The sequence below is a fragment of the Eurypyga helias genome, unplaced genomic scaffold (assembly GCF_000690775.1).
Source record: "Eurypyga helias isolate BGI_N326 unplaced genomic scaffold, ASM69077v1 scaffold2093, whole genome shotgun sequence".
Classification (NCBI taxonomy): domain Eukaryota; kingdom Metazoa; phylum Chordata; class Aves; order Eurypygiformes; family Eurypygidae; genus Eurypyga; species Eurypyga helias.
This window is the reverse complement of record NW_010240346.1, coordinates 27,788-54,663: the sequence shown is the minus strand read 5'-3', so window position 1 is coordinate 54,663 and position 26,876 is coordinate 27,788. Positions and strand designations below refer to the sequence as shown.

Here is a 26,876-nt window from a genome sequence, read left to right as displayed (position 1 = left end):
CAGCCCAGGTCAAACACCCAGCATTCAATTTTCTAATCAGTGTAATTTAATTTTTTTAAAGTGTAAACCGGAATAGTTTGTTTTTCCCAAAACTGAAGTGTAAGGCTGTAGAAAGTTGCAGTGCTATCAGCCTTAGGTTAAAATCACAAATGGTCATGGTATGTATCCTGCAATTATGCTACCACTTCACTCTTGTGTTTCTCAGTAGCGCATCTGTAAAAATGCTGCTATGACTAAGCCTCCTGAGCACCTTCATACAAGTATCATTGAATCACTGAACTTGAAACTTGCCCTTCCGTTGCCTGGACTGGTGGATAGAACAGGTAGTAAGAGGTTGCATGTCTTCAGGTTTTATATTCCACGGCTGACAAGATGGAGAAACGGGAATTCTGTATCATACCCTGTATCAAATAGCATTTTTGTCTTTGGTTCCACGATCCCAGATTTAATACTGTGTTTTTAGTGTCAAGATGTCTAAGAGAAAATAACTTGAAGTAACTTCGTAGAGATTAAAAAAATGCACTAACTCTATTATTTCTGCATATACAGTTGCACTTATATTTCTTCAGTATTTCTTCACCAGTAGGAAAGTAATTTTGGAATGATTTCTGTAAAATTAATACCATAGAGTGAACTATGTTTTGTTCAGGTGTGTCTCTGAAAGTCACACTCATCTTTATTCATGCTGGTGAAACATAAACAATACTGTGACGTACAGTGGGAAGAACTCTAATATTCCTTGCATTTCAGTGGAATCCTTTAATTTCTCTCCATAGGTAAAAGCAGAGAGCCGAAAAGCAGTCCAGCTGCAATGGAGAACAACAGAGAGGAGGTAGGAGTGAAAATGCTTTTGAATTTTGGTTGCATGAGTAGTTGGAATGGCTAGCATAGGAAATGCTGAGTTCGCTTTGTTGCTTTTAAAACACATACCTAAAGAATGTTGTCAGAACCATGCAGTAAAATGTCATCGTATCTGCTGAATAGGAACATGAGCGGTAATATTTTAGTATAAATTTAAAATTGAATTTTACATTTTGCCTGATACCCATTTCGATTTAGACATATGCCCCATCCCTAGATGTGTTCAAGGCCAGGCTGGATGAGGTTTGGAGCAACCTGGTCTAGTGGAAGGTGTTCCTGACCATGGCAGGGGGTGGAACTGGATGATCTTTAAGGTCCCTTCCAACCCAAACCATTCCATGATTCTATGATTCTCTATGCAAGCAATCCTGCTTCTCCCACCCCCCAATATTTCTAAATCATTGAAATCCCTTCCAACCCAAACCCAACTTCAAAATTTATTTGGACAACTTCATCGTCTTTCTGATGCACAATAAACCAAATCATTCTATGAGTCTATGGTCATGAGCTGTTCTCAGTCCCTTCTCCAGAAAGCTGGGAGAACTTTGAGCTGGTAGTGCAAGTTGAGAATGGCCAGGAGAGAATTTCCTGCTTTTCATGAGGACTCAGTGCTTGAGATACTTGCAGTTTCTCTCTGAATGTCTCAATGTACAGCAGTGCCCTCTCTTTAATTTCTTTGGAGATACATGCACAGGAGGTGAGTGAGCATTAGTGGCTTAGCTTCAAGTCCAGGGATGCCTATTTTTAAATCTGTTTTAAAAAGAACGATGACTTCTTTGAGTCTCACTACTTACCTGAAACTCCATAGATTTAGTTTAACTGAACTGTCATGGAGACTGAAATTGTCTGTCACTTCATCGGTTTTTGTTAATGCTTTTTCTGCCTTTTTTGATTTTTTGGTAAGAGCAGTGGTGGCTTTGGGGATGTGTTAGTTAATGTAAGAAACTGGTTTTGGTCACAGGTCACTTGGTCACAAATGTGTTGACTTTCTAATTTTTTTCTTTTTCTTTTTTTTTTTTTTAGGGCAGTAGTTCTTCGGAAAGAACCAGATCTGTAGGATCATCACGTTCAAAAAGGTTGGTTTGGAAAATAAATAAATTGCTTTTTGGCATGTGAAACTATAAAAAAGTCCATGCCCTACGCCCCAGACTTTCAGTACACACTACTATAAATCCATTAGGTTAGCAGAGTGCTGGTAAAACAATGCTTTGTAGTGCACTTAAAATGAAAACCATCTTTCAGGTCAAAGGTTAAGATCATAAAGCTTGATTTTTATTAACAAAGACAACAAAGTTATCCCGTATCTTCATGACAGAGGTGTTTATACGATTGTTTCTTCGCTCTTGCTATTTCTATAGGCAGAATTCTTCCAGAAATGGAAGTTGGGTCATACAGAAAAAAAGGCTTTATGGACTTCACTGTTGGGGGACTGTAGAATCAAAACTTGCTATTAAGTTGTCCTGTGCAGAAACTGTGATTGGCTGTATCTCTGCTTAGTCCTTTTTCTCCCTTTGATTTAAAAAAGTGCACAGTTAAATGCTTACCAAGCAGTTTGAACCTACAGGAGACGAATTATTTGTGATCTAATTAACAGCAGACTTATTCTAGTAAAACTCCTTCTTGTCCTCTGCTCTCAGCTGATGCGCATTCAAGTGATGTCCTTCATGATTTTTTTAAATCCTAGTATGCTGTATAGATAGGTGAGCTCTTCTAAATGCATGATTTCAACAGCTGCCTTCCTACTGCTCTTTACAAGTGGTGTGTATCTCTTCTCACTCCCCTTTTTATCCAAGTTTGGTTCGTCTGTTATGTCTGCTGCAGTGAAATAATACTCTTCATTCTCCCTTTTCAGTTTGTCTTAATTCCATTTTTGCAAGTGTGGTTTTATATGTGACTTTAGCTGCTCCCTCCTTTTCTGAATCCGGTGACCTGCTGGCCACTTTTTTATTTATATATTTTTTTACAGTCTTGGTTTTTTGCTTCTTATTTATCATTAAAGGTATTTTCACTCCTGTGTTTATCATTCTGAGCCTGATACTGTCCAAAACAGTATCCTACAGTAGTTCATGTATTACCTTCAGACTACTGAAAATTATGCTCAACATTCTGGTTTTGTTTGTTTCTGTTGTTTTTTTTTTTTTTTTTTTACTTACTTTTTTATTTTCCTATGCCCTGACATAGGAAATTCATCGTTGTAATGGATTCAATTCTAAATTATGTCTGTGTGAAATCCTGGCAACTGGTCTTTTGTTCAACAGTCAGCTTTTTCATTTCTTTCTACATTTCCTTTATTTCCTAGCAAGCATCTTTTCTCCCAAGCTGTTTTGTCATTTGCTAATATCCGTGAGTTCTTTTTGCGCTACCTGTTAAGCTTGGAGTGAGGTATAAAATTTCTGAGCAAACCTTCAATTCTGTTTGTTTCGGTCTTTTTTTCCAGAAAGTGTGACTTTCCTGCTTACCTTCTTAAAAACACCTCAATCCTTGATGTAACAAGAAAAAATACAACCAGGAAGCCTGTGAAACAAAAATATGTTCTATCTTTTTATTTCACGTAGGAGGGGAAAACTCCTGTTCCTCACATGAAAATTAGCCTACAACTTACTGTAATAACTCAGAGCATCCCACCTCATCATGTCCTAAATGAATTTAAAGAGCACACAGGTTTCCCCAGTTCATGTGGTGTTGTGCTTGCTGAGCGCCCGGCTTACAGTGTGTAGTATTTGTCACACTCTGGGCTTTTTTCTGTCCATGCAGGAAACCTACAGTTGTAACAAAATATGTCGGATCAGATGAGGAACAAGTCGTAGATGAAGCTGTAACTGAAGACATGTCCAATGAAAACTCAGAAAACGATGTTGATATGAAAAGCTTGCCTAAAGGTAGTTTATGTTTGTCTTTGTTTCTGAATTCAGCGAATTAGCCAAGAATATGATGCAGCATAAATATTTAACTAGAATGCACACGCTCTAGTAAAATGTCTGTCTTAGGTCCTGTTGGGTTTTAGGTATAGACATACGTGCTCGCGCATGAACGCGCGCACACCCCCTGTCCAAGCACAAGCAAGCACCTTTAGTTTTGAACCCAGCATACTTTAATCTGTGGGTAGGCCAGGACGTGCTGGTGGCCTAATTCCAAATGTCAACTGACACCTGTATAAAACCAACATGAAACAGGAAGGTAATTTATGTCTGTTCTTTCGTAGAAGTCTCAAACGCTGTCTCTTGCAGGTTCTTATTTACTTTACTGTCTGCCTTTGAGGTTATTAACAATTAGATCAACAAAAGCAGAACTAAATCTGGGGAGGAAATATCATTATTTGGTCTATTTTGAAGCACCCCTTTTAAAACAGTAAATACTGTCAACCTATATCCCACTCTTCTTAACTCTAGTGTGAGTTTGATGATCTCTTCCATTTCTCACCTATGAAAGTTACAGGACAAATTGGAGGGACTGCTAGTGTTTCCTGCAGGAGTAGCAGTGTTTGTAGCTTTAACATTATGGTTTTAGAATGTTAGATTATTCTAGTGTTCTCACAACAGAAGTATTAAAACTGAGCTCTTAAGTAGGAAAGATGTTTTTTCAGTCACATAATTTTGATGAGTACTCTGTTTAAATAAAAAAGTGAATTTCTAAATTTTATTAAAGACAAAACAGGTTTTATTCTATTGCTTTTTCATTTATTTCATGCTGAAATTAAGATGAGGGAAATTGGATAGAAGGCGGAAAGGGGAGAGAAAATAGTAGTTACTCTAAGGCTTTTGATAGACACCTAACCAAAGCCCTTTATTTGTAGCATTGCACCGTAAATTCTGTAGTCCACACACCCTGCAGTATGACAGTCCTGTTCTGCACGAACCACATCAGGGCAGAGAGAGCAGAATTTGCTCCTCAGAGCCCATTCAGTCTTTGTCCTACAAAACCAGACATAGTTTGAAGTGTGTGGTGGGGTGTGTGTCGGTGGTTTTTTTTTTTCTGTGAACATCTGTGCTTTCAAACCTTTGAATTTTAGTCAACAGATTGCACCTTTTTTTTTAAGGTACTATATTGGCTTTGATTTAATCAGGACTTTTGCACTTCATTTGGATGTGTAATGGTTTCCAATTTCTAAATAAAATTATTCTAGGTACAGTGGTTGTACAGCCTGAGCCAGTGCTGAATGAAGACAAAGATGATTTTAAAGGGCCTGAATTTAGAAGCAGAAATACCGTTAAAATGAAACCCGAGGCTCCCAAAAAGCGTGGAGGTAAATACAATTTAAGACATTTATTAAAACGGGTTTAAATTGTTGCTTATGACCACATTTGGTACATCTAAAAATTGTTCATATTTCCAATAAATTATCCTAAAAATACCTCCACTCTTCTGGCTTTTTGTTCATTAAGCATTCTAGCTTGGTGAAATTAGCCTCCACTGCTGCCCCTGCAATGCAGCAGTGAAAGCTAAGATCAGTGCTCATTAAACTTACTTTCAGTAGCTATAGGGTGCATCATTAGGGACTCCATATGGACCCTCCTTGCTTTGTGTTCAGAACAGTTGCTTGGTTGCAATCAGGTGTTACAGGGACTCCTTTTCTAAGGAATTATATTGGAGCACTGTTGACAAGGAAACATTCACTGACTCACCAGGAAAGCAACTGTATGTGAGCAGGGACATGTATAGACGTATTCCCAATTGGTGAGCTATCAAGAAACCTAAACCTCTTCACAATTCAAAGACATTTTTGTTTTGTTTTTTTTTAAGTTGTGGGAAATCCCCTACCAGTGGGCTCTGCTAAGGATTATCTTTAAAAAGCTGCTGTGCCAGCTGGTTTTCCATAGCTGCTGCTAAAACTGAGGACAAATTAGGTAGATAACTGATAACAGAAATTCATCTCTCATTTTTTCCCAAAAAGTAAAAGAGAGGGAGGATTATGTATAAAGTAGGAGATATTTTCATTCATACTACCAGCAGTATCTTAGCTCACACACCTACAGCGGTACCCAGGGTATTCAGACAAGCTAACAGCTCTTGTACACACTATTCATTCTTCCCATTGTATCATTTGAGATAGTTGCTCTCTTTTAAAGTCTTGCTAAATTAGTGCTATTTCTCCATCTGTGGTTGAAGAGGAGTAGAGTGTGGCTGTGTGAATTGTGCTTGTGCACACATCTAGGCTCATGCATAATTTTAATCACGTTTTGAGCATTGATGTTTCCTCTGTGTTACTAATCTTTGAAACTCACTTCTGCTCTATTCATGTAGATGTCCTGTTCAGCCTATAGAATGCTTTTTCCATTTTAGTTTATAACGATTTTACCAGAGTTCCCTCAGAAATTCTTCAGGGGTGTCGTGTTAAAAAGATAGGAGTCTTCTGCTTGAACTTTGTGGCCTGTGCCTGCATCCCCAGGACAATTCATATGACCTACCCTTCCAGCTTTTTTCCATCCCTAGAGAATTTGCAGGCTTTCTTTTGTGCATCTGATGTACTGGTTACTGATGTGCTGGTGCCTGACACAAGCTTACAGTTTCGGAAGGGACAGCAGGGGTTGTTCAAGCCATACCTCTATCCAGGGCAGGCTCAGCTATGTCAGTGTCACTACTGATAGCTTTAAAATCCAGTCAAAAGATTATCCAGTACATGTCTTTAAGCTCCTGTCAACTTTCAGGGAAATGGAAGAGGTACTGCCTGCTCCTCTGTTGTCCCCATTTCCAGACCAGGAAAGGTAGCCAGGCGAGGGACATGCCTGCAGTCTACCTCAAGAGCAGCTGGATTAGGAATGTCTCAAACCAGTTTTGTTTTGTGACGGGCGCAGAAGAGGTAGCGCAGATCCATTTACTGTACACCTGCGTGCAGCAAGGTTAGTTAAATGACACTGCACTTCCCTTTCTCTTGCTACAAGAATGAGGTGCCTGGCCTGTGCACGTACGGAGTTAAGCATTATTGGTTTAAGCAGGTAAGCATCTAGTCCCAGTGACTTGAGACCCTGACTACCGTGCACAGTGCGAGTAAATAAATAGTAACAATAAAATAAAAAATGCCAGTCCCTCTTGTTCTTTGCCAAGTGCACCTTGGCATTTTTATTAGGAGTTACATGTCCTGCTTATGTTAGAAATAGCAGTAGTAATAGAACTCTTGCCTTTCTAGCATCCGGATGCTCCTATCCAAGACTAGGAGGCATTGTGTCAGTCCTTATTTTCAAGTCTTGTGTCTGCAGCATGGTTATGGTTGTATTTTTGCTAACAAAAATAATTCCTAACCCTAAGTTTAAATATTTTCTCAGTATTAATGAGTTAGTGGTTCTTTAATTTCTTTGGATCATCACCATTTGTACTAGTAACAGGGTTTACAAAGGTTTGCCTCATAAATTAGCCTCTTCTGTTTGTTTTCTGGTGCAAACTTGCAGATTATAGGAAGGAGGCTGTAGTGCTTCCCCTTAAACTTGTAGAGAAGGGGAGGTGGCTTGGGACTTGGCAGTGAATAGGTTGTTCTCCCTCACTTGGCTGTTACCCTCTGTGATTCTTTCACCCATTTGAGGACTGTGATGTTTGACAAAGCCTGGGCAGGCTACTGTGCTGCCTGGTGTAACAGAATGTGGTATTCTTGCCTAAGAAATACCATATGATGGATGTGTTTATTCGAGGTTAACCAGCAGGTATTTGAGCTGGTTTTGAGGTCCTAAGAAGAGCTTTGCAAGTCCATGAGCTCTGCAGCACGTGCAATTGTGCGTGCATGGAAGTGGAAAACACCAAGTCTCATATTCACCATTTCAGACCTGCTATCTTCCCTGAATTGTAAGGGTGTATTAAGTGTTCTTACTGACCTGTAAGCTTCAGCAAATTGTTGGTAGCTTGTATTGTATCTTGAGAATGTTAACATTGTGGTGTTGGTGCCTGGTTCAAATTCTGCGGTAGCGATCATTTTAGAAAAGACTGTAACCATTTAGTTAACCATTAGAGTTAGATTCCTTACAATGCTTAGTGAACATGACAGCAAAGGACGTGGCACAGTCAAGTGATCCCATATCAAACCTCTGCTTGATCCCAAATGAAGCTTTTGAAAGTGTATGAACTGAGATGATGAGCTTTCACAAATGATTTTCCTTTTTCTTGAAAGCATGGCTGCTGTTGGATACAAAACTATCTCATAGTATTAATTAGTTAGTTGAGCAGCCTGGCATGTAGCGAGCCTCCCAACCCCAAGTTCACCACCTTTGGAGGTGAATGGGGGGATTGACCGAGTGTAGGTACAGTAGGAGAGTGGTACACAAACTGTGGGAACAGTCAGCAAGCTGGTGAGAACATATATATTATAGCAAAATTTTAGTTAAAAAAACCCTAGCCAAAACCCCCTAACAAAAAACCTACTATCAAGAAGGGAACAAAAGGTGAAAAAAGATTTTTCAAGCACTATTATAGGGATTTCATGCATCTTCTGTAACAGTTTTCCCTATTTTTCTTTGAGAAATTAAAACTGTATGTGAAAGAAATACCATAATACCATCAAGAATTAAAATGGCATTTCATGCACACAAGTTAAGTGGGGAAGGTTGTACAGGGTATCAGGGCTGCTTGGCAAGAGTTTTAGTGACGACTCTTACTTAGGTGTGTTCTCGTAAGGTGACCAGTCAATCCAAATTAAATCTCTCAAGGAAGAAATTGTATCTTGGTCCCACGTGAAGTTCAGAAATCAGAGGAAAGTTCCCTCAGTCTACAGAAAGATTTCTCTGATGTTGGGTGGTAAAGTAATAGAGGCACATGAAAAACCTGACAGGGCAAAATATTGTGAGAAACTGAAATATGTATACACAGATTTCTTAAAAAAAGAAAAAATGAATTGATGTGTGGTTTGTAATCCTCTCTGTAGAGGAAGGACTGCATGGAATTGTAAGCTGCACAGCTTGTGGGCAACAGGTGAACCATTTTCAAAAGGATTCAATCTATAGACATCCTACACTGAAAGTTCTTATTTGTAAGGTATGTGCTAAACAGTTCTACAGTTTGTACTGCTTGTTTTTGTTTGAAATGTCTTGTTAGTTGATTTGGGTGGGGTTTCTTGTGGGACTAGTTCTTGTTTATTATCCTATAAACTTTTTTGTTATTAACTGTTACAATTAAGGAAATAAAAGCAGAAAACATAAAGGCAGATACAGTTTACAAATTGATATTCCTGTTTTCTTATACCCCAGTTAAACTTATTGTGGTTTCTTTGTAATTTATTTTTACAGTTTTAAGGCTATAATTTTAGAGTATTTTTTATGTTAAATGATCTGTCGGAAATGTCTGCCTACTCGTATTCTAAGAGCAGATTCAGTTCTGGATCTCCTGGTAAAGCATTGGACGTAAAACAATGTCAGCATAAGAAGTGGCAGAGTAGCTTCAAAGCCATCTCAGTTTCCCTTGTGTACAGCTCCTGGACTGTTAATTTATGGCAGCCTCTGCAGTGAACGTCTAATCCATAACCCAAAACATCATCTGGGTCTTCAGCTGCATGATTTCGTGGTGGCTTCAGTTAGGCCTGCAATGGGAACAGGAGGAAGGAAACGTCCCTACCTCCTGTTTTGGAGACCTCTTTTCATTTTCAAAGAGATACAGAGACATCTGTCTTTCATATCTCTGTAGTTGTAGAGATCCTATAAATTATCTCTAAAGACAGAGATGCAGATCTGCGTTAAAGTGCACATGTAGCATTCCCCTTCTCTTCCCTCCTTATGCTTCTTCCCCAGTTCCCAATTAATGTTACGTACCCAGCTGCCTATCTCAGACATGTCCATCCATCTACTCTAATGTTCTGGCTCATTTCTTGTGTTCAGTTTGGCTTGTTTCTGTTATAAAATATGCTTTAGATAAATCAGCTCAGAAGATGACTGTTTTCAGTCTCCATTGCAGTCCTAACCCTTGTTCCTAGACTTGAAAATCCTTACCATGTAGCTCTACGTGCTCTTGCAAGATGCCTGGGTCATTTTTGAAACTTGTCTGGTGTTCAGTATCAGTTCTTGACTGGGAGCTCTGCCACAAAATTCTACCATGAGCTGTTTCCCATGAATTGTCTGGATCGTTACTGAGTTGAACATGCCCCATGTTAATGTGAGAGAGAGAGGAATGGAAGTCCCTAATTGCATACTCCATGCCTTCCGTTACCTTCTGTACCTAGTTCCTTCCTTATTTTTCTCCGACATAGGTAAATACTCCCAGACTTGAGAAACTGTTTTCCTTCAACTACAATGATCTGCCAAGTGTCTAAACAGCAGCTTTTATTTACTGTTGGGGTTTTTTTGTTTCTTTTTGTTTGTTTACTTTGAACAAGTGTGTAACTCTGGTCCAGGTAAAGGGGCATCATCATTTTAAATTCAGGTGCTGAAGCCTCTTCTGGACTCTGAATTCACTGGGTAAAAGGCCAGAATTTACCTAATAGCTGGTATTAATCCCTATTCAAAGTAGATCTTCAAGTCTGGGAGAACTGTACTACCAACTGGAAAAGAACACCCACCCCCTCAAAACTGGGTTTAAAAAAATTCAGCAGCTGAAGCCACTGCGGCTACTAGTGGAGTTGTGTGCATTTTTCCTTAGTATTCCCAGTTTTTCAGTGGCAACACTATGTTTGCATTTGGAAACTGAAGCCTTGGATGTTAACATCAAGATAAATACTGAAGACCTTTTAATTTAAAGCCTTTGGGGATCGATTACTGACATAAACATACAGCTGAAAATTGTATTTTATGTAGGATTGTGTCAGGCAAGATGTGGTGTTGATTACCTAGGAAACAGGTGGAAAAAATTTAAAGATTTGAAGAGAAACATTCAATTAATGTTCAAAAATATGCAAACACGCAGCCATCAAACGAAAGCCTATTTAAGTTTCATATAATCCTTGAGCCATCTAAATAAGAAGTCATGGTTTAGGGCCTGTTGTGTCAGTGGAAGATGGTTTTTAGAGTAACACAAACGTAAAAGGGTTAGAATGCTCAAGACCTTGCAGCTGCTACTGTTAATGGCTTGCTTCTACTACATGCTGAAGTCATATGAATTGCTGAAGTCCAGTTGAGATTTAATTAAAAAATTCCTTGTCCCATCTCTTTCTTTACAGACTTGCTACAAGTATTACATGAGCGATGACATAAGCCGTGATTCAGATGGAATGGATGAACAGTGTAGGTAAGTGTATGAAACCTGAAATAACACCTCTTCTGTTTTGGCTTATTTGGTGGGGTTGGTTTTTTTCCCTTGCAATAATGAAATTATTGACAGATAAAGACCAGTATGTAAGAGCTTAAATCAACAATTGTTTCTCACCAAGAATTGCTCAATCCCAGGTTTTTTTGTAAATATTTGATTGCTATTTTAGTAATTAACAGGAAAATATTTTATAAAGAAGTCCAAGAGTAAGCACTTGTAAGACATCACATTTTTAACTAAATTTCATGCCACCTTACAATTACTTTCAAGGAGGGGATAGAATCTGATGTTCTAAACCTTGTGAGCCACAGAAACTTACCTTCCAGATGCATCTTTTGCTTTGGAAACACTACATAGTTCTGTGTCCTTATGTCAACTATCTAAACGTGTAATCCAGTCATAACTCTGTGGTCTGTGATGTCTGAGCTTACTTGTCAGCCACTTTTCAGGTCTTCATCAAAGACTGCGCAGTCTGGACCTAAATGAAAACCCGTTGTTTTAATATGTGCCTGCAGTAGTAATATACCAGTTCAGGCTTGAAAGTCCTAAGCTAATTCGGTTTGTTGTAATATAAAAGAAAGCACTTTCATTTAAATTCTCAGAAGAAACATGGAAAAGAATTAATTTTTTTCTTTTATTTAAAATTGGTGCTAAAAGTGTGTTTGGATATTACTGACCATTTCAGCTTTCTGAACTGTTAATCTCATACTTCAATTTTCTACCTTTTCCAATTCTCAGTTGTGTGCTTTTCAGTCATGCTTTTAATGATGTTTTGAATTAATGAGTATCTCTTTATCACCTGAGGTTTTAAAACGCAAGTTCTTTATCAAACAGTGAAAAATAAGTGATTTCTCAAATTTGTCACCCTGTTGACATGGAGGAAAGACGCTTACATTTCTGTGTCTCATTGCAGGTGGTGTGCTGAAGGTGGAAATCTGATTTGCTGTGACTTTTGCCATAATGCCTTCTGTAAAAAGTGCATTTTGCGCAACCTGGGTCGAAAGGAGCTATCGACGATACTGGATGAGAATAACCAGTGGCACTGCTATATTTGTCATCCAGAGCCTTTGTTGGACTTGGTCACTGCGTGTGACAGTGTCTTTGAAAATTTAGAACAGTTACTGCAACAAAACAAAAAAAAGATCAGAGTTGAAAGTGAAAAAAGTAAAATATTTGACCATACAGTCAAGTTTTCTCCAAAGAGAAATAATTCAAATTGTAATGGTGAAGAAAAAAAACTAGGTGGTTCATATTCAGGTTCACTAACGTATTCTTACAAAGCACTAATGGTGCCAAAAGACTTGCTTAAGAAAACAAAAAAGCTGGTTGAAACTACAGCAAATCTGAATTCTAGCTTTGTAAGCTTTTTGAAAAACGCTGCAGAAAATGTAGAAATAAGCCCAGCTCTGCAACTTTGTCAGCTAAAAGCTTTTAAATCTGTATTGAGTGACATGAAAAAAGCTCATCTGGCACTAGAAGAAGGTCTGAACCTGGAGATTCAAGCTTTGAATGTTAAAATCAAAGATAAAAATACCAAAGAGAAAAAACCTGATGTTAGATCAGAAAAAAATGAGGGGAGAAAAGATGAAGGAAAGGAACATGTGGCATTAAAAGAGGATGACACTGCAAAGACACAGACAAAAGTTGTATCAGAACGGCCTGACAGTGAGCCCATGGATCAGAGTGTTCCAGCAGCGGAACAAACAGGTAACAAGCGTACTTCTGGTGAAGATAAAAGGTCTGGCAGAAGTGAAGAACCTCAGTATGAACCTAATAGCACAGAGGCTTTAGACATGGATATAGTGTCCATTCCCTCCTCTGTTCCTGAAGATATTTTTGAGACTCTAGAATCTGCTATGGAGATTCAGATTACACCAGATGAGCAAGACAGTGGAAGTACAGGAACAGATCATGAGACTCTAAATTCAAATATAAAATTGAACACTGCTGGGAAAGATACCAAAGGTGGTACTAAGTTAAAATCGTCGGCTAAAGGAACAAAAGAATTGATTGTAAAATTGACTCCTGTTTCCCTTTCAGAGTCTACAGTTAAAGCGGAAGATCAAGACAGCAATCTAGAAAAGGGAAGTAAGGATGTCGATGTAAAACCTAGAGCAGAAAACTGTGATTCTGTAACACAAAATCATAATGCTGGCAGTGAACCTTCCACGGAGAATGAAACTGTCTCGCTTGTAGAGGAGTCTGATCTCAGGAGGTCACCGCGTGTGAAGACGACACCTCTGAGGCGCCCGACAGACATCAGCCCGTTAACGTCGAATTCAGAAGAAGACAGCAATGACACATCTAATGAAAAACGTAAGAGAAAATCATCAAAACAGCCAAGGAGGAAAAATGATAAAAGAAGTTCTACTGACAGCACTGCTGATGGTCCTAGGCCTAATAAACTCTCCAACTCAAAGCCATACGTATTGGAACAAAGCTCAGACTCGGATGAGGTGCCAGCTGTTCTTCAGGAAGTAGCTATGATGAGTCACAGTTCTTCAGATGTTGATAGCAATAGTGAAGCACAAACGAATGATCAGAAGACGTCTGATTTTCTGAAGAATCAACCAGTGAAGGACGAAAATGGAAAACGAAAACGAAAAAGTTCCAGTTCTGGTTCAGATTTAGATGCTAAAAGAGGCAAATCAGCTAAAAATTCCACTGCTGCTAAAAAGAAACGACAAAATTATTCGGATTCTTCAAACTATGATTCTGAGTTAGAAAAAGAAATCAAAATTTTGAGTAAAATTGAGTCAGCAAAAAAAGCTAAGAAAAAATACACACGAAAAGAAGATAGTTATGATTCCTCGGAAGAAGAGCAGAGGAAAAAAGCAGGTAGTAAGAGGAAGATGAATTTGAAGAAACAGCGAAATAACTCTTCTGAAGATGAGGATGCTGAAAAGTCTTCCCCAGAGAAGGGGGTGAATCGTTCTTCTAAAGATAAGGAAATCAGTAAGGGGTCAGCTGCTAAGGAAAGGATAAAAGAAAAAACTGTCAAGGGAAAGCACAGTGAGTCTTCTGATGTTGACAAGTCTTTGCTGGAGAAGGAGGAGAGTTGTCCTAAAGGTGCAAAGCTACCTGACGACGTTAAGAAGAGCAAGGATTTGAAAAAGAAAAAGGCACAGGAAGATTCTTCTTCAGAGAGCACTGAGAAATCTGCAAAGAAAGAACGCAGTTTTGATTCTTCAAAAGACAGATCCAAGAATAAAAAAGGATCAGAAAGCAAAGTGAAGAAATCAGAAAGATTGAAAAAGACAAGTTACAAGAAAGAGCAACATGATTCCTCTTCTGATGCTGAAAAGTCATCTCGAGAGAAAGGTAGTTGCAATTCTTCTGAAAATGACAAAGCTAAAAATGAACCAGCGTTTAAAGAAAGGAAAAGGAGGAATTTAAGAGAGAGAGTGTCTAAAAATGTACAGCTTGGTTTATCCTCTGATGCTGAGAAATCTCCCCTGAAAGAGGAGAGTTCATCCGAAGATGCTCTGCGGAGTAAAAAAGGAACAGAAACTAAAGAGAAGAAAAGAGTAAGTCTCAAAAAGAAAATCTCCAAGAAAGAACAGAATGACTCGTCCTCGTCTGATGAGGAGTCGTATGAAGACAGTAAGAAAAAGATTAAAAGAGGGTCAGTGAAAGAAAGTAAAAAGAGTAACCTGAAAAAGAAAGTGTCAAAAAAGAAGGTGGTTGTCACTTCCTCTTCCTCGTCTGATAAGGAAGAAAATGATGAAAATGATGAACAGAACTCAACAGGTGATGGAAGCAGTGATGAGCAGAAAATTATGCCAGTGACCGAAAACTTAATGCTGTCTGCTGGCACAGGATTTTGTCAGTCATCAGGTGTGCAACAGTTGTTCATCTATGTGTGTTAATGTACTGATAGAGGAGATGTCTAAGATATGGGTAACGTTTAATGATCTAGAAGTGAAAATATGCCCAGCCAGGTAATTCTGCGTTTAAACATTTGCAGCCAGTTAGGTTTTCTGATACTGAGTTGGAAGCACCCATTTTGGTTTGTGCAACTTGTCGCTTGTGCAAACCAGGATGTCGCTGTAAATAGAGAGGCTTGAGAAGCTATGGTCTGTAATTCCAGCTGGTGTTCCCTTGCAGAACAGCTTTCAAAAGCCTCTTCCTCTCTTTAGCTGCCCAGGAACTATTTAGCAGAAACTGGTTTTAAGCAGTAGGTATGTAGTGAACTCAAACTTGTCAGTTCATGGTTGTACACTAGAGGTGACTCTGAAGACTTGTGGCACGCAGTACACACTTAAGAAATCAAGTAGGTGATCTTGGTGCCTCACGAGAGCCATGTAGCTTTAGAGCAGCTGGTGCCAGTTAACAAAAATCTCATCACTTACTTTTTTCATGGCAGGTTTAATAGTAATAATTCTTTTTCTTGCCAATTCATCAGTGTCTTATAACTTCAGGAAATTAGAAAGAAACTCAGAACTGCTGAATTGGAACACTTGGTTTTAAAAAAAACTGGAAAAGGAAGGGTAGTTTTCACATTGCCTGGAAGTAAACATGTTTTTAATAAGCGCATTTTCAACTAGAAAAAATGCAGTCTGTTTGCTGCTTTAATTACTGTGACGGGTAAATTATTTCCTCTTTGTTTGCTTCTAATGTTGTTTCACAGGAATTTTCTGTACATGACTTAAGTGTATCTGAGCCAACAGTTACAGTAGTTTGCAGAGCTGCCACGAAATACAGAATTAATAAAACAGCTATATGTTTATGAAGGTAACAGAAGGGACACTTGCATTTTGGCTTTCTGGAAAAGCCCTTGTAGGCTGACACTAACTGCAAAATGAGATATGTTGATTGTAGTTTCTTTACCAACCAAAAAAAAACCAAACCCAAACCAAAAAACTCACCCCCAAGCCAACCAAGTACCCAGATTTTAAATGAAATATAATGTTCCTCCTTTTTCCTTCCAACTTGATGCTGACCCACTTCTTCCCTAAGTGTTCCTGCAGTTTAGTTTCTGGAGAGTTGCTAATCTTTGCAGATGCAAAGGTTGCTTTTCAGAGACGCTGTGCTGCTTTGGCATGAAATGTCCCTTTGGTCAGTCTGGGTCAGCTGTCCGGGCTATGTCCCCTCCCAGCTTCTTGTAGAGAAGAATCCGGGAACACAGGGGCAGTATCAGAAACCGAGGAAGTCCTTGACTTGATACAAACATTGCTTGGCAACAGCTAAACACAGCGTGTTATCTGTATTCTTCTCAGCACAAATCCAAAACAGCCTCATACCAGCTACTGTGAGGAGAAGTAATTGTATCCAACTAAAACCAGCACAGTTGGTTTAGCCTGGAGAGGGAATGCTAAATGTGGGGAGTCTTAATTGCTGTCTTCTGATCACTTAATGGGTAGTTGTAGAGAAGGCTGAGCCAGCTGCATGAAGAAAGGGTGAGAGGCTGTGGATACAAGTTTTGGCAAGGAAAACTCTGATTAGATACTAGGAAGAAAATTCTTTACCTTGAGGATGGTCAGTGCCTGAAACTGGTTGCCCTGAAACTTTGGGAATCCCTGTCCTTGGGGGATTGCAACTCAAAACTTAAGTGGCCGAGGCCCTGAGAAAACTGACCTCACTTTGGAGTTAGCTGTGCTTTGAGGATGGAGTTGGAGTAGATAACATCTAGAGGTCTCTTCCAACCTTAGTTATTGTATGATTCTATGAGAATCTGCCTTTGTTTTATTATTTTTAAGAGGCGGCAAACTTGCCTTTTCTCTTCAGTTTGGTTTTGGCTTAATGGGTGAGTAAATAAAGGAGTCTGTTCTGTGTCTGCACAAGCTCCGTAGGTTGATCGTTGAATGAGATGTAGGGTCTGGATTAACCAACAGGATGCATCTGTTTGTCTAAGCCCAAGAGTGAGGGACTTTCTGTGGTCACCTCTTAGACAGTGTTGTCAGACATCTGGCTGGTGGTGAGTTCAGGAAGAGTGTCTGTTGCTCAGAGGTGGGTCTCATACTGTGCTACTCTGATGAGTGTACCACGCTGTTGGTTTTGAAGAGCTGTCCATACAGTATGGACCGTATCCATGCGCTACAGCTGAGTTTTGATAGTTGGAGCAAGGGCAGCACGTGTAGTTTCCCAAACACAAGTCTTCACGCCTACACAGCAAATGTACAGGCACTGTATTTGACCTCTGAAAGCAAAAGTAGGCAAGGATTCTTCTTCTCGCGTACTTCTTGATAGCAGCAGGGTAGCTCACAGGTTTGGTTCCGGGCCTTCTTTTCAGTTTGCACAAATTCCATTGTGGAGCTGCTTAATTAGAGCTAATAACTTCTTAGGAAACTTAATTCTGAATCCTAAGTGGAGTATTCAGTTTGTATGTTGTGGTGTAAAAAATTCACAGTACGTAAAAAGGAAAGAATTGCAGGTTGTGTGTATGCAGCAAGCGTAGTGTGGATAAAAGTGGTGCTTGAAAAACTAGATGCTGTTATTAACACAATTTATTAATAATAATACTTGGGTTTATATGTCCAGATAGGTAACTGGCTGTTTTGTTTGCTGGTAGAAAGGTGGTGGTGTTGCTAAGCTGTTTTTATTGGGGGATTCTTGGTGGAGACAGTAATTCACGTGCTGTGTTGTTTATTGCTGATTTTGTATGTGTGAGGCGTTCATGTTTCCTGGTTTTTTGTTTCCCCTTCCTCCCCCAGGAGATGAGGGAGAGAGTAAATCAAGGGCTGTTCCAATGGAGGAGGAGGAAGATGATGATGACGATCCTGAGAATAGGTATGATACCATCCGTAAGGACGTAAAAAAGATTATAACACACCCTAGGCGTGGGCGCAAACCGGCGCAACGGAAGAGCAAGCAGGTTGTGAAAACCACGACTGCCTGCCTTGTAAAGACTCACTCACGGGCTTCCCGCAAGTTTGAACAAGGGGCCAGAAAACAGAGGCCAAAATCCAGAAATGCAAAGAGAGTATTTAGAAGTGTTAGCTAACACACCTTGCGTAGGGTGTGTTATAAACGCACTGCGGCACTGTCCGTTCGATGTTCCCGTTGAAGGTGTGAGGTCTCATTCAGGCAGGTAAAAACCTCCTGATGAATGTGAGTTTCAGCTAGTTACATACATTTGCATCTGTGCAGTATGCAGTGCTAAAACATTTTCAGATTGAACTTGGTTATTTCTGTGACGTAATTTGCTTTTTTAATTGAAACACCGTTTCTCAATAAAGAGAGAACACAAATGTGGAGAAAACAGTATTAGATACTTCCAGCTGTTAATTAAACTGAGTTTTAATCCACTAAAGAATTCCTGAAGTGATTCATGTGATAGTTAAGGCCCTGATTCTACAAGCACTGTGCATAGGCTCGACTGGTATCAAAGAGACTAATTACACCTACACGTTTTAAGTCTTTACATAGGTATTTTCAGAATTGTGGCTTTATATGTATTGCTTCAGTTTCAAGTTCAATAAAAATGAATCTATGTAAGATATAGTTAGATAAGACGTCATATTTTACCAGTACCATTGTAGTTAACAAAATTAGCCTGGCTAGAAAACATAAAAGCTTCATTTCCTTATGAGTGAATGCACAACATGAAGTATTGCTCGACCTCAAGCCACAGTTTCTTTTTGAAGTTACTGTAGTTGAAGAGTTGTTCAATGAATTCTTACACAGTATTTCAGATACTGTTTTTTTTTTTTGCCTTATAGCATGTATGGGACCAGCTTCATAGCTTTGCACAGTTGCTGATGGGGTCCTTTTCTGCTTCTGAGCCTTACTAGTTTAGAATATGGTATCCTTGTTTCACAGAGTTGTGTTTTGATCTGTGGCTGAAGTAAATTTTAAACCCGCTGTTTTATATCCTTTACGGACCTCAGTTTGGCATCAAAATGCTGCTGCTGATGTGGTTGTTGCTTGTTTTCAGTCATCAGATTTAATCAAATAATTAACTCTTAAAAGACAGACGCTCTTTAGGGACTTGACAGCACAAGGTCAAAAGCAGAACATGTAAACATGGGTGACTTTAGATCTTTTTAAATGACACTTAATTTCAGTCCTGTTTTGATTATTTTTTCCCTTCTTTTTTCTTTTTGCTTGTTTCTTAAGTGTTTCTGGTTGATAACTAAGCCACTACACTTTTGTCAAAGTTCAGTGTTTACCATACACATGTTACTGACAGATCTTACTAGTTGAAGAACAATACTGGGAAGGGAGTTAACCCAATTGATAACGAACAAAGCAGTAATATGAATTTGGGGTTTAAAAATCAGTTTCTGTACTTTGTTTTTAAGCTGAATCTTTGTTGAAGTTTTCATTTAGGGAATATTTTGAATATATATATATGAGATGGGGAGGTATTTTGTCAATAAACAGTTTTGTCAACCGGTAACTGCAATCTGATTTTACGTTCACCACGCGTTGTACTTGGCACCAAAATCAGATCTATAAAATGTAAAAAGATGGAACAAATTTTGAGAAGTTAAAAAAGCTTGTTCTTCTGTTTACTCAACACAAAGTGTTTAAATAGTTTACCTACTATTCAGATAAGTTGCCAATTTTCTTCCCGGCCAAAGAGGGTACGTAGTAGCTACCGGGTGTTTGTAGTGTGGGAACTCTCATGTTTGCAAGTCTCTAGTTTAGATGTTCTGTTATTTGCATACCTTTGGATGTGCATGACATGAATATTGATAGTCTTGAAATCATCTTTGCCAAAATGCAATATCCAAGTGGGTCATCATATGACATACAGTGCTGTATGCTTTCATCTTCTGTTGTGTAATTATCTATTATTGGTCCTTCTGATCTTTTAAATGGTACTGTTTAAAATGTTTGCAGTAGTTTTGTTTATTAAGAAGTTAATAGTGTATTTAATGCAGAATGCCTTTAAGTATTTGATGGTTGCAATAAATTTTTGTAAAACGTTTTTCTTGTCCAAGCATTTAATTTAATACAACTCTGACAGCTTGAAAATCAGCCTGTTTCAACAAAGACAGCACAGTATTTAGAACAAGGTGTCAGGTAGTTTTCATGTTTTTTTAACATGTATGGCATCTCATCCAAATACTCATCTCTTAAAATGTCTTTTAAATGGTTCTAATTTTTTTTAGTAATATACCAAAGGCCCATTTAATTCAGCAGTGCTTTAGCTGAAAGAATGGTGGCTTTTAGTAGCCATAAAAACGTCCTTCCCTGCCCGAGGGCTTGTTTGGGGAACCTCATTTCTACATATAATTAGTAGGTGTTTATGAACACTACGAGTGAGTTGCTATAATCTAATTTGGTAATAATATGTCGCGATTATTAACTGGTATTTAAAATCATGACTTTTAAAGAAGATTTATGTTTACAGTGGTGGCCTTGTCTCACCAAGATATTGACAGTCTATGAATGAGCACGTTGTATCGGCACTCTCAAATTCAGGAACAAGGGTGGTGCGAATGATCGTGTGGACTTAACTCCACATCGTGCGAGGCTGCACCTGCTATTCCGTTTTTGCTGCAAGGTCTGACGTTAAAGTAGTCCTAAACTGTGACTAGGCAACCCCTGGGTAGCTTCCAGTTTGCCCATCTCTTTGTAAGAGTATTTTAGTGTAAGCTAGAAAATACGTAGTAACCAATCCCTTCTTTATAAAGGTATGCTGATGGTGTCATTCTTACTAAAGTGAAATATATTTACATCCTGATTTATATAGAATCAAACATGTATACTGTCATTTTATTCTGGAGTTGTTTCTGTGTGTCCTGGTTGAGATTACAGTCCCAGTCTGTAAGGCACTATGTAAATAACAGTTGGGGAAATGTCCTTTATACAAATCTCACCATGTGTTTAGGTAAGATGGAGCAGGCAACGTGACATGCTCAAGGTCACAGCAGATCAGTGACAGAAGTGGATGAAACACAGGGATTCTCTTTTACTCTGATTTCTTTAACTACCTGGAGTCCTGTACTGGAGGTCGTACAGCCTTCTGTGCTCCTTAATTACAGTTGTTTATAGTGTTCAACTCTTTCATCTGGTTGGCCAAGAATATCTTCTGTGTCCTTGACCTGAGTAAATACTATTATCTTTTGATTTTCCTGGGTTTCTCTGGGAGATTGTGAGCAAGGGATTTTTCACACTGTCATAGCTTGGTTTTCCTGGGACCTGCAGTTTGATGTTAATGCAAATATTAAAATGTGAAAGAGCATATGAAGTTTCTTAGCTTAGAAACCTGGTCGCTTTAATGGGTTTATATCTTAAAATTGCAGTGGGATGTATTATCCTGAGCCACATACAATTTAATTTAAAACCAGTTGCAAGAGTTCAGTAGTGTATTTTAATTCATATAAGCCATTTGCTACATCAGTCACTTGTATTGACAAGGCTTAATCTGTTTGGTTCTAATACTGCTTACACTTTTAATTCCTATCAGATCTGTAGTTACATTAAAAATAGGAATCTGTAGAGGTCTCAACAATGCCTCACATTTCTAGCCCAACATCACAGCAGTAGAACGTGTTGAAGGGACTGAAGCTTTTTTCACTAAACAGTCCCATCTCAGTATAATGCAAAGTAGTTGAATCTTTATCCTGGCTAAAAAAAGTATTAATTTTCTATTGCAGAGTATAAAAGCAATAATTTACTAATCAGTATAATTATAGATAATTAATTAGAAGCTAATAAGTTTGCCCAATCTGGTAGGTGGTTATGATGATGATTGATAGGAAAACAACAGCCTGTTCTGTTTATGGATAGTAGGTTTTGTTCATGGTGTTTTTAGGTGTCTTTTATTTTGGTTTTCTCTTAAAGAAGTACTTCAAAAAAGAACAAATAAAAACTTGCGTCATCTTTTGCTAAGAACCAAAGTCAACCTTTCTTGTAAATGTATGATTTCTAAAGGTGACTTGCATGAAAGGTAAGTATTGTTCTCCATGGATGAGTTTGGTTACCTTGGCTAATAAGCCAAAGGATGTATTATTACTAGGCAGTACTTTCAGGATTGAATGTCAAGATTTCATAGTTCTTTTTAGTCTTTCTACTTGTTTTTTTCTTTTCCAAAGCGAACTTTGATGATGATGTTGTTATTTTGATAACCAAGAAAAGTAGCCAAACTGTTGCTGTCTGCATTTCCTGGAGTAGGATTCAAGGTTAATAATTTACATTAAAAGCTTTTAAAGAGAAGCCAACCTGTGACATTCCAAACAGTTTCATTTTGAAGAAAAAGTTCTGACCGTTGAGAGATGGAAGAAGTTTAGCCTTAATTTCTTACATACGGAGCAGTTCATTCCTCTTGCTGTTACGTACGATGTGGGCTTAAAAACAAAAGCACCCAACAACAAACGTTCCACGCCCCAAGTCCCTTTTCCAAATCCTCTGGAAGGACCTAATGCCAAAAGCATTTGCAGGAGGGCGTTACTTATCTGTGGACTTTAGCAAATTTTCATTGGGTTCCTGCCGTGATCTGCTGATAGATGTGGAATTAAAGATTACCAGGAGTACTGCGTTTAAAGATTCACCAGCTACTTCTTCACAAGCCATTTCTCGAGAGGGCAAGGGGGAGTGTTCTGGCTGCTGCTGCATAGTCTGTGACTCTGAGCAATTGTAACTCTTTATTAAACCGCTTTACTTCCCTCTTTTAATAATAACTGAGTATACATTAGTATTGGAATCGGTTTTGAAAGTATACTACCACTCAAAAAATGGAAGGTACTGTGTGAAGTGTTAGGAAACATACCTAGGGAAAATTCCATTTGAGAAGGTCTTGTGTTTTAGGGCACATTGCATGCTGAAAAATGAAACACAGATTCTTTAAAACCTGTTTTATGGTGCTAAATGAAAGTAACAACTTGATTTTCTAACACATAAGAAGCTGTACCGAAGAGATCACTGTGCCTTTGCCATTTTCGAGTGAAGCCTAGGTTGTGGTTCAGTGTCGTGGGGTTTGGACTGATGTTTGGACTGGTAAAAAAGCTTTCCCATTCTGATCTCCACATGGAGTATGCATTAATGCTCCTGAAAGGCAAGACAGACCAGATTTGACTAGGGGAAAAAAATCAATTAAAATTGATGTCCATGGAATGAAAACTATAGTATTTCTGATATTTATATGAGGAAGGCCTGGTTTCATTCTTTCAGGATTTTTCCCCCCCCGGAAGTACGAGTTCTCAGATAAGTCCGCTCTTTTCCTGTGCTTTTGACATACCATTTTATATTTTGCCTTGGATAGATTCACATACGGGGTTTTTTTTTCATGTTGCATTTTTCCATAGTAACTTCTTGTATGTTAGCAGAAAACATTCTCGTGCTGAACTGAAACTGTGAGAAGCTGAGCAAACAGTGTGTGGAACAGGAAATAAGATCCTGATTTTTCTTTCAGGTTCAGGTCCTGTAATGTTTGACAGAACCTTCTTGTGTGTGTACACAAAGAAAATCCCACCACATGTATTTTTTGTCTGCAGTTGCTGTAAGGCGAGCGCGTGTAGTTCTGTGAGGGATGGATTCAGTGGGGGTCTCTTTCCCGAGGCACTTGATGTCAGTTTGTCTTGAGGCAGCATGAGTCGCTCTCGTTACTGCAGCATCTCTTCTGCAGCAGGGTGGCCCCAGGCAATTAGAACGGTGACACACGTTACGGGGTTTTTTCTAACCTGTGAGTTAATGTGTCTTGGAATAATCTTGTTCTCGTTGTTTCAACCGTCCATCCAGTGATGCACTGGTTTTAAAACTGTTTTTTACCACTTAAAGCCATTTTATTACTGTTTGTGTATACGCTACTCAAGTAGCTTCAGTGCCTCAGGAAATTAATCTCATTGATTTAATCAAGTAAGCATGATAACCATTTCTGAGGGGAATGATTTGACTTTTAGGGTTTGGTCTGCAGCGTCTTCATGTTCTTGTTACGGTCAGAATTCATATGGGTGCCTGTCCAAGGACTGACAAGAGGCCATCCATATAGACCATGAATAAAATGGAATGTTTGAGTTTGTACATTTTACAGCTATCTCCAGTCTTGCTGTAAAGCATGAAACTTCTTGTTGAAGATGGGTTACAGAGATTTGCTTTCTAAAAGGAAGTTAAAACGTTTCATTGAACATAAGAGTTTTGCTGATATATCCTGTCTTCCCACAATAACTTTTCATCATGTGTCTTCTTTTTGTTCAGCTTTCAGCCCCCCCCATTTTTTTCTGAATGGTATAGGGTTACACTTGTCGTTTGTGGATTTCCCTGAACAACGGAATAAATAGTTTTTTCTGTTTTAATTCAAAGAATTGCCAAGAAAATGCTTTTAGAAGAAATCAAAGCCAATCTTTCCTCTGATGAGGATGCATCTTCAGATGATGAATCGGAAGAAGGGAAAAAGAAAACTGGAAAGCCAAACGAAAACACAGGAGATGATGGTGAGCACCAAAAAAATCATCTGGGGAAAAGTGGTGCTGTTAACGCCTGTCTTAATTTCACAGACCACTTCGGGAAATTACAGTTAATAGTTTCTTGAGTTTTCAACCAAGAAATGTCATTGATGTTGATACGTAGTTGCCAGATAGAGACCAATGTACATGATCATAAGGATTATCATCTCTTTTATGTAAGTGTGTTTTTCTGTTAATAGTCTGATTTTTGTAAGCAGAAGTCCTGGGGAGTTGTGAGGAGCGATTTATACAGAACAGTAAGATGTGCAAATGCACGGGAGAGATTTGACTAACATATACAGTCCTTGGAACAGACGTTCCAAGTGTTCTGGCAGCATAAAATACTTAAGATTTGAGGGAACGAGGGTATGTTGTTGCCCACAATTTCCTGCAAAAGCACAGAATTTAGCCTAAATTAATTCAGATTTTAAATCTTGCCGAATTTAAGTAAGAAAAAAAAAATGACCAGTGTGCCTGTTGTATTGACTCTTATCTCTGACAGAAGAGCACGAAAAGGAAGAGAATTCTGAATCCGACTCGGAGGAGGAAGAAGAATCAAAGAAGCCTAGATACAGACACAGGCTGCTGAGGCACAAGCTGACAGTGAGTGACGGAGAATCTGGTGAAGAAAAAAAGGTGAAACCAAAAGAGAAAAAAGAAGGGAAGCGCAGAAATAGAAGGAAAGGTACATAATACAAATGTTTTTTGTCACAAAAAGTACTTGCTTCTATAAAATATGTCCAAAGTCTGTCAGAATGGAGATCTGAAGCGCCGTAGTTTTAAAATCTCTGTATAACAGATTTCCTTTTGTATTAAATCTAGACTTCTCTGACTGTGTTTGAGGAACAGTTTTATTCAAAGCGTTGAATACCAATGCAGTGCTCTCCGCTTTGTGTATCCCTGATTTGGATTAATGTTGTTGAGTCTTAGAATATTAATCTTAAATAACCGAGGCGAGCCCAGTGGGTCTAATCAGTGAAAATCAATTTTGTCCTTTATGTAATTTTAACTTGGACTGTTAGTAGGCCCTTATGCATCAGAAGTTTCTCCACCCCAGAATGTGACTGCTGCAGTTTAGGTGAACACCAGGTGGCACTGCGAAATGATGCTTGGCGTGGATTTTTCATTTCCTTTGTTCTTGCGTGCCATAAGGAACCTGTCAACCCTCTGCATTCAGTCATTTGGAGCAGGGGAGGGGAGCGACAGCAAAGATAAATGCTCACGGCCACGTTGGTCGGTGTAGGTGCTGATGGTGTCTCATGGCCAGTGGAAGTGAGGGTGCCCGGTTCTTGGGGTCGCACTAGTGCCAGGTGTCTTCCGTGGTGTTCCACAGACTGGAAGTTGTAATGCGATTTGTTTCTCCTTTTCCTTCGTGAAAACTCTCATTTTGTTGGAATGTATATTCGTGCTTTTCCTCCCTTACGGAATTACAGCCTGACCAACAAAATTTCTTCCAAGAGAAGTAGTTGTAAATTACAATGGCACTGTGCAAGTAAGATGCAGCCAGAGTAATTCTAAGGATTCTTCTGTGTAAGTCCTTTGAAATTCACTCGCCTCAAGTAGAACAACTTCCTTTGAGCCCTCAATATCAGAAGGATATTGAACACTTGGAGCGAGTCCAGAGGAGGCCACGGAGATGATCAGAGGGCTGGAGCCCCTCTGCTGTGATGAAAGGCTGCAAGAGTTGGGCTTGTTCAGCCTGGAGAAGAGGAGGCTCCGAGGAGACCTCATTGCAGCTTTCCAGTACCTGAAAGTGGCCTACAAGGGTGCTGGGAGAGGACTTCTTACAAGAGCCTGTAGTGACAGGACAAGGGGTAACGGGTACAAATTGAAAACAGGGAGGTTTAGATTAGATATCAGGAAGAAATTCTTCACAGAGAGGGTGGTGAGGCACTGGAACAGGTTGCCCAGAGAAGCTGTGGATGCCCCATCCCTGGATGTCTTCAAGGCCAGGCTGGATGAGGCTTTGAGCAACCTGGTCTAGTGGAAGGTGTCCCTGCCCATGGCAGGGGGGGTGGAACTAGATGATCTTTAAGGTCCCTTCCAACCCTAACCATTCTATGATTCTATGATTTGTTTAGCCCTATGTTATTAATATTACATTTCCCCCTGGATGTAAACCAATCCTTGTTTCAGGCCTTGTTATGCGTAACACAGTTAAGCTTTCCACTGTATGCAAGATCAAACTGAAATTATAAAGGTGCTAGATGGCATGCTGCTCTTAATTACCTGTAAATACCAGTGATAGCTCCTAATAGTACCTATGGAAGTATTACCTAATGCTGCTCGTTTAGGTGTGTTTTTCATCGTCTCTTGAGTCAGTTTTAAACTCACATTACCTCAGGAGACTTCAAGCCATAAATACAGTAACGTAATTGGATATTTTGTTAGTAAATAAGGGTTGTTTGCACTAATTGTGAAGTATGATTATAAAATTACATCTAAACCATTAGCTAAACAGAACCTTCTGTTTAACTAAAAATCACCTTTTGTTTTCTGACGTTCTGTACTGTTCCCCGTTGTGTTCTC

At 39.0% G+C, this 26,876-nt stretch overlaps 1 protein-coding gene across 1 annotated transcript in view; it reads left to right on the top strand.

The window, feature by feature from the left end:
* The window catches only part of ATRX (alpha thalassemia/mental retardation syndrome X-linked), a gene marked incomplete at both ends in the record, with an annotated part of 64,246 nt that overhangs the window by 11,849 nt on the left and 25,521 nt on the right, over positions 1–26,876 (top strand). The window contains 10 exons of the mRNA XM_010148402.1: positions 3,616–3,740; positions 4,985–5,104; positions 6,507–6,658; positions 10,925–10,992; positions 11,927–12,102; positions 12,295–13,656; positions 13,903–14,505; positions 17,667–17,883; positions 24,205–24,335; positions 24,850–24,969. Of these exons, the coding sequence (XP_010146704.1) occupies positions 3,616–3,740; positions 4,985–5,104; positions 6,507–6,658; positions 10,925–10,992; positions 11,927–12,102; positions 12,295–13,656; positions 13,903–14,505; positions 17,667–17,883; positions 24,205–24,335; positions 24,850–24,969 (3,074 nt within the window). The remainder of the gene's footprint in view (positions 1–3,615; positions 3,741–4,984; positions 5,105–6,506; positions 6,659–10,924; positions 10,993–11,926; positions 12,103–12,294; positions 13,657–13,902; positions 14,506–17,666; positions 17,884–24,204; positions 24,336–24,849; positions 24,970–26,876) is intronic.